Source organism: Chanodichthys erythropterus, chromosome 11, assembly GCF_024489055.1.
Source record: "Chanodichthys erythropterus isolate Z2021 chromosome 11, ASM2448905v1, whole genome shotgun sequence".
NCBI lineage: Eukaryota > Metazoa > Chordata > Actinopteri > Cypriniformes > Xenocyprididae > Chanodichthys > Chanodichthys erythropterus.
In genome coordinates this window covers 39,865,207-39,872,199 of record NC_090231.1, presented here as the reverse complement: position 1 = coordinate 39,872,199, position 6,993 = coordinate 39,865,207, and the positions used below count along the sequence as shown (strand labels likewise).

The 6,993-nt window shown below is 39.6% G+C and overlaps 1 protein-coding gene across 1 annotated transcript; it reads right to left on the bottom strand.

Annotated features, from left to right (window-relative positions):
- Nucleotides 1-530: 530 nt before the first annotated feature.
- On the bottom strand, nucleotides 531-4,374 carry LOC137030831 (kelch-like protein 33). Its single transcript, XM_067401284.1, has 5 exons — nucleotides 4,045-4,374; nucleotides 3,057-3,579; nucleotides 1,957-2,896; nucleotides 1,698-1,868; nucleotides 531-1,053 (listed from the first exon to the last, which is right to left on the bottom strand). Exons 1-5 carry the CDS (start codon nucleotides 4,372-4,374, stop codon nucleotides 531-533), a joined length of 2,487 nt encoding a protein of 828 aa, XP_067257385.1.
- Nucleotides 4,375-6,993: the final 2,619 nt, after the last annotated feature.

Below are 6,993 nucleotides of genomic sequence, written 5' to 3'. Positions count from 1 at the left end.
ATGCGATATATCGCCCAGCCCTAATTTGCAGTCTGTGCATTTATCTTCGTGAGACATGAATATCTTTTGTGTAATGAATTCATCAAATGCACCATCAAACAGAAAATAAGATAGTACTCTTGAAAAAAAGGATTATGGAGTGTGGGCACCCACTGGCAGAAATTGGTGGGTGCCTAGAAATTGGTGCCTATGCTTGTAATGTTTCCATTTTAGCACAATCAAATATACTAAAATCTTTAATGAGAATAAATATATCTTTAGTTGGACATTAGCAGACTTTTAATTATTTCAATTTAGTATACCAAAAGTACAATTGCAGGGTATTTATATTAAGTAAATAAATATATAAATGTATTTGTAGTATACTTATCTTAAAACAAGTATATTTCAAATACATGGAAAGCCAGAAATTTCCATCAGTGGCGGGGAAGCGTTGTCTCATAAATTATGGAAAATTCCATCAATGGAAGGGAAAGAGTTTATACTAAACCCTTACATTGACAATTCATTGTATTTAGGATATTCCCCTCTTACTGTCTAAGGTGAGTAGGTATGGGCAGCACACAGGCAGCTATGAATGTGTTCGGGCCTGGTGTCATGTTCATGTTCTCCCAGTGTTCTGTTGCAGGATCATAGCGGTGCACTGATTTGGTATCACTGTAGTTCTCATTGCAGTAGCCTCCAATTATGTAGACCTTCCCCTCTAAGACTGCTGATGCTGCCCCTACATGTGGCACTAGAAATGGCATAATGGCACTCCAGGAGTTGGACACAGGGTCATAAACCTCACAGGCTAATTGATCTACCAGATTGCCATCAGCATCGCATAAAATCCCACCAGCCACATACAGATGGTCACCCAGGGTCTCCATGCAGTGCAGGGCTCTGTCATTTCTCATCTCAGCCAGATAAGTGGATCTTCGTTCTGGATGGTAAAGGATCATAGACGATAGGCATTGGTACTGGCTGTTAAAGCCTCCGGATAGGAAGATTGTGCCATTCCATACACTGGCTGCATGACAGCATAGAGCTTGGTCTAATGGGCAGACAAAACTGGAGAAATAGAGAGAATTAAAAAGAAAAGCTTTGAAAAGAGGGGCCAGGTTTACCAACATCACTTACTCATATAACCAAGCTATTAGAAAGAGTTTGACTTTTGCAATATATTTGCAAAATATTCTATGATATTTAAATCTACCTTACTCTTACTCCAAACAAAGTTTAGTGAAGTAGGACATGATCCTGAGTTATTGGTCCTGAAACAATGGTCCTCATTAATCAGTGTAAGTGCCAATTGTTGATATGAGGAATAGACGTACAATATGTTGTAATGTTATGAACCTGGCTGTTGGTCAATTCCTAGTGACACAAACCTCTGGAAAACATTTTGTGAAAATTAGACCTTAGGACAATACAGTACAAATGGTACATCTGTCCCTGACAAACTCGTTTCCATTTTCTTAACGTTAAATATGGCACCTACCCTTATCTGTAAACAAATCAATTATTAGGGTAAGGGTTTGATCTGGGGTTTGGTTCTTGAACAGCATTCAGACATATGTTAGAGTTTGCAGTTATGTTTGGCCCAACATATTCTCCAACCAATACGCCTATATAGGTCGTTTGTCACAGCGTTTACTAAAGTTAGCAACAGTTGATTTTTTTGGATGTGTGTGCTATTTATTCACTGTACTAACCTCCAAGAATTTGCGTTGGGGCAATAGACCTCTACGCTCTCCATGTTGACCTCTGAGTCTCTCTCTCCTCCAATAGCATATAGTTTATCATTCAGGACGACTAAAGTGAAGCTGCCTCTTCTCTCATGCATATCAGCCAACCTTTGCCAAGTGTTTTGGATGGGGTCGTACCTAGATCAGAGATTGAACAATTAGTCCATATTATGAGGTAGTAAACTTGGGCAAGTTTAGACAGAAGAAGCCTCATATTTCATCTTACATGTAGGTGCATTTCATGGTATCAGCTTTTCCATAATAATGCCGTCCACCAACTATGTAAAGCTTCCCTCTCATCACCCCAACTCCATGACTGAATCTTGGTTTCTCAGGTAAAGTTCCCAGCATTCTCCACTCTACTTTCTTCACCAATCCGATGTGGTTCTGCAAAGAATTGCTAAACCACATTTCCCTGCAGGGTCTACGTTTCTCAAAATTATCAGTGATTCTCTCACCACCAACAAGGACTAAAGTGTCTTTAGGCATGTAGACCCTGAAATTTGACTGGACATCTGAAGAACTGTTGAAGAACTCCTCACTGACAGACTTGTAGACTTTTTTGGCACCAATTGTCAGCCAAGATGTTATAGACTTGACTTCTTTGAACTCTATAAAGGTCATGAGGGAAAACCGGACAGTTCTTATCAGCTCCCTGGCGAGTTTCACCCGTTGTCTGGGAAAGGCTTCGATCCAAGACATGATTGCTTTGAACACGGGCAACTCCGATTGAACACAGAGGGAATTGCTTTGAAGGTACTTCTTCAATTTTTCTACAGGAAGATCGTAGAACTTAGGAGTGACGGACACGTCTTGAAAGTGCCTCAAGACGAAGTCATTGGCATGTGTAAGTAGGTCAGCCATCCCATAGGCCTCTGCGAAAGATACAACGTCCAGGCAGCTGTAGGCATCTATTTCTTTTTGCAGGAAGTTAAGGCATAGTGAAAAGGCAGTTTGAAACTGTAATTGAAGAGATGTACAGGTGAGATCAAACACACAGCCCCATCCAAGAGCAAGAGCCCCACTATAGCTGTAGTGGAGGAGGGCCTCAAACTTGGCAGCCCTGACTAACAGCAGAGACACCAATTCCTGCCTGCTCTCCTTCATACCAGTGGTAAACATGCCTCTGAAGTAGTCACTGTTGGCAATCAGGAGCACCCGGTGAGCTTCACAAAGGTGAGAAATAAATAAAAGTTTACAAGCAGTTTCGCAAATGCAGAAGGCATCAAATTAATACTGTGATATCTACATATCTATGATATGGAGGCATCATCTAGATTTATGTGTAGGAAACTCAAACCTCTATCATATTTACAAGTCTCTTACCATGGAACACTCTTCCCTCTGCTTCCAGCTCCACATCACATCCCACTCTCTGTGCCCACAACTGTCTGATATGCTGTAGACTATCATTCATATGTTCCTTAGCAGAAATCCTTTTTCTGTCTTCTTTCTTCCCTCTTGCCTTGTCTTGTTCTCTTTGTTCTTCTTCAGTGCAGAGTTCCAGAACTCTCTGAGCTTCCAGGCTGACAGCTGCAGTCCTGACCATCTCCATATTGTCTTTGTTCAGAATGCTGATGCTCCCTGTATAGGCAAACTCCACCACTGCTGCCAACCCCAAACTATGAACCTCAGGCCCCAAACACAATTCAATAATGCGTTCTTGTTTGGGCTTCTGTCTGAGCCTCGTCTCAATAAGGTAACTGACTGCAGCCAGGACAATAGAATGAACCTGGAATTGATGTCCGTCCTCTGTGTAGATGGTCAAGTCAGTGAGGACCGAATACAACATCATGTTCTCCAGAGCCTCGAAGACCGAACCTGGGTATACTGGATCAGAGTATAGCTTCTTAGGATACATGTCACAATCATCAGAATCTTCAAAACTGCAATGTCCTTCATATTCTTCCTCCTCTTCTTCCTCCTCATCCTCCTCCTCATCCTCATCCTCATCCTCATCCTCCTCCTCTTCCTCTTCCTCTTCCTCCTCCTCCTCCTCCTCTTCTAACTTTTGATTTAGCATTCCCTGTTCTGAGCTGGAGTCTGTCATCTGCTGCTCTTCATCTCTACATGTTAAACCTCTAAAAGTTAAGTCCTTCTCAGAACCACCAATGCCATCAGTACTGATGGAGGCAGCAGCAAAACAGTCATCATCATCATCATCATCATCATCATATGTATCATAATCTTTATCAGTGCCTTTATCTTTATGTTTACACGCAGCAACTAAACCGTCACCATTTGTAGACCCAACAGATAAACTGTTACTATATTCTTTATCACTGTTTTTATCATATTTATCAGCATTCTCTACATTACTGTTGTCATATTTATTGGCATCCTCTTCATCACTGTCATTATCATTATTTGTACACATAACAACAACGCTGCCACTGTTTGCAGTCATAAAAGGAAAACTAACACTACATGCTTCATCGTCATCAACAGCCTTCTCACTTTCCTGTGTTTGTACTTGTAGCTCCTCTACTTCTGACCGCTCATATTCCTCCACTGGATTCACCCGGTCCTCCTCTTCATCGCTCACATCCATCCATCCATTTTCAGCATTCACATTTTCATCCTCTCTGGCTGTTCTCCATGAATTTCCCCATTCTCTCTGAAGACACTGCTGATCCATTGCCATTGTGTCTTCAGGTTTCTGTAAAGAGAAATCTGTCAAAATGCCAACTATATCCTTACTTCTATTCAAAAACCAGGACAAGTTGCATCAAATCTGTTTCTTAACTTCTGATGAATCTCTCTGTTGATGTGAGATCTTGTGCTGTAGTCAGGTATGCAAAAAAGATCCGTGTCTCATGAGCTCACACCGTTATCATCATAACGCTATTTTTACCTCTAGCATTCAATAAGATCACATCTCAAGCCATCTAATGTAATAACTTGCTCTGCCATTCCTTTTTAAATAATGCCACCAATTCCTCTTACTTTTCAGCCCATATCACTCAATGTTATTAAAAGGAAAACAGGTTGTTAACACAATTTTGTGTCGAATTTGAAGAACATCATGGGAGAGATTGTCTTCCAAATCTAAAATATGATTATAATAAATGTTACTCTTGCTTTACTTTGATGAAATCTGCAGTTCTCAGTCACATTACACCTGAAACATCTAAAAAGAAATGACCTTTTGCACTGATCCTGGACCAGTGACCAGTGCTGAGATGAATTTTAAAAGAGCAACTTTGTGATCTCGCCTGCATGAGAACACTGTGACTGCAGTGTTCTGGCTCAGTTCTATTAAGTGACATATATAATGGTAACAAAAAAAAAAAAAAAAAAAAAAAAAAAAAAACGTTTTTGTTGTCCTTCATCCTCTTTTTTTAACCATTTAAAATCTTTTTAAAATGGATGCCATTTGCTTTGATATTTGTCCTCTAGGCAAATGCAATTCCAACAGGTGTGAGAGTCGTTTCAATTTCCAGACACCAAGTATGGTAACCCATACTTGGAATTTGTCAGATGCATTTAACCCATCCAAGTTAGTGCACACACATTAGAAGCAGTAAGTAGTGAATATAAACACTGAAAACCGTGGACACACAGTGGGCAGCCATTTTGCTGTGGCGCCCGGGGAGTCATTCTGGGCCATAAGAAACTTTGGAAAAGGTTCTGGGAGCATGTGATGGCTTAAGGCTTTAGATTCTAATCGAGTCAGTAGAATCATGTTTCTCCTCCACAGCCTAGGAATGCTATCTGGGTCAAGGAGCCAAGGGCAGATAGAAACAAGCAATTTATAGACTTGCTGGTTGATATTTTTCTTTTTTAAAATGCTTTAACTGAAACATCACATGACAAAACCTTTTACAGATTTAAAGGTTTTTATTTTAATACTTTAAAATTCCATATGACAGTTCTGTTAATAAGAATAATAATGCTATAATATAGCCTAGCTATATTCTTCTAATATATATATACAAACACAGATAGCCCGGATCACTAGGCTTCTCCATGTCTTTGATCTGTTAATGTATGGAAAGCCAGACAGATGGAAAGCCATGGCTATTTAAGAGCTACAAACAGAGGAGCAAATGTCACTGTCAGCCTTGGACTGGAAACCTGCCGGAGATGCCAAGAGGCCACGGGGAGACAGACAGAGAGAATATGCTCATGCTTACACTCTAGCAATGCCTAATTGCCTTTTTAATTAATACAGTGACCAAAGGTGTATGGAAATTGAAGCCACTCTCACACCTGTTGGAATTGCATTTGAGAGAAGAAGAAAAAAAAAAAGGGAAAAAAAAGGATGAAGGACAACAAAAACATTTTTTTATTATAATTATTAACCATTATATATGTTTGCAAATTGTTAGTTACTATGTCAATGACCTCTGTAGACTTGAAAATCAACAAAGACTTTTGCTTTCCTGTTCCAACCCCCTCTTTTCCATTTGGAATTCCTAAAGTTGCTGATGTGATGTAGACCAAGATGTGCTTACATCAGGGGACTGCTAGCTCTCACACCTTTAGTATGGTGGGGGATGGTGTAATCTGCTGATCTATCAGTCACATGGTCAAGGAAGGGATAAAAGTAGAATGTAACTGTTGATCTGTCTCTTCTTTTTCCTCTGGGTCCCTTTCTTGGGCCACTTTTTTCTTGACTCTCTTCTTTGTCTCTTCTTGGTGGCCTTTCACTTCCTCTCTATCTGAGATAATTCTATATGCATAGTTTTATACATCTAATTTGTAACAAATTTAAGTGTAACCACAACCAAATACCATTATTGAAACCTACTCAATTATAACCTATGCACTAACTAGTTTTGATTCAGTATTAACATTAAAGTTGCAGTTGGTAAGGTTTGCCTCTTTGTTGCCATCTCTGTTTGAAACCTGCAACTGCAGTTATTTGTGGAGGTATCAAGTATACGTGGGTTGTGCATCGGCATTGGCTCCTCAGCGTGGATGAATCTAATGTTTTGAGGTGTATGCAACAGTCACTGCAACAGTGTGGATATTCACTGTACTTTGATACTGTTTTACAGATACTATGTCTTGGAACTATGTCCAAAATAATAAGTTTCACCAGAAAATGTCATCTGAAAAAGTAAGTAACATGTATGCCACTTTTGTTCTGACCAACTGAAAAAAAAAAAAGGAAAAAAAACGTTTTATAATAATTCTGCCAATGGTGATTAAATCTAAAGATTACAAAGTTAGCGCATATCACGTCAAACCGTGCAAATTATCATTATTGTTATATTTTGTTCCCAAATTGTTAAACAACATTGCATGACTATGTCTA

Coding starts and splice junctions, on each gene's coding strand:
- LOC137030831 (XM_067401284.1), bottom strand. CDS start 4,374: ATGGCAATGGATCAGCAGTGTCTTCAGAGAGAATGGGGAAATTCATGG. Junction 1,869..1,956: donor ACCATGAAATGCACCTACAT/GTAAGATGAAAT, acceptor TCTCTGATCTAG/GTACGACCCCATCCAAAACA. Junction 1,054..1,697: donor CCCAACGCAAATTCTTGGAG/GTTAGTACAGTG, acceptor CTATTTCTCCAG/TTTTGTCTGCCCATTAGACC.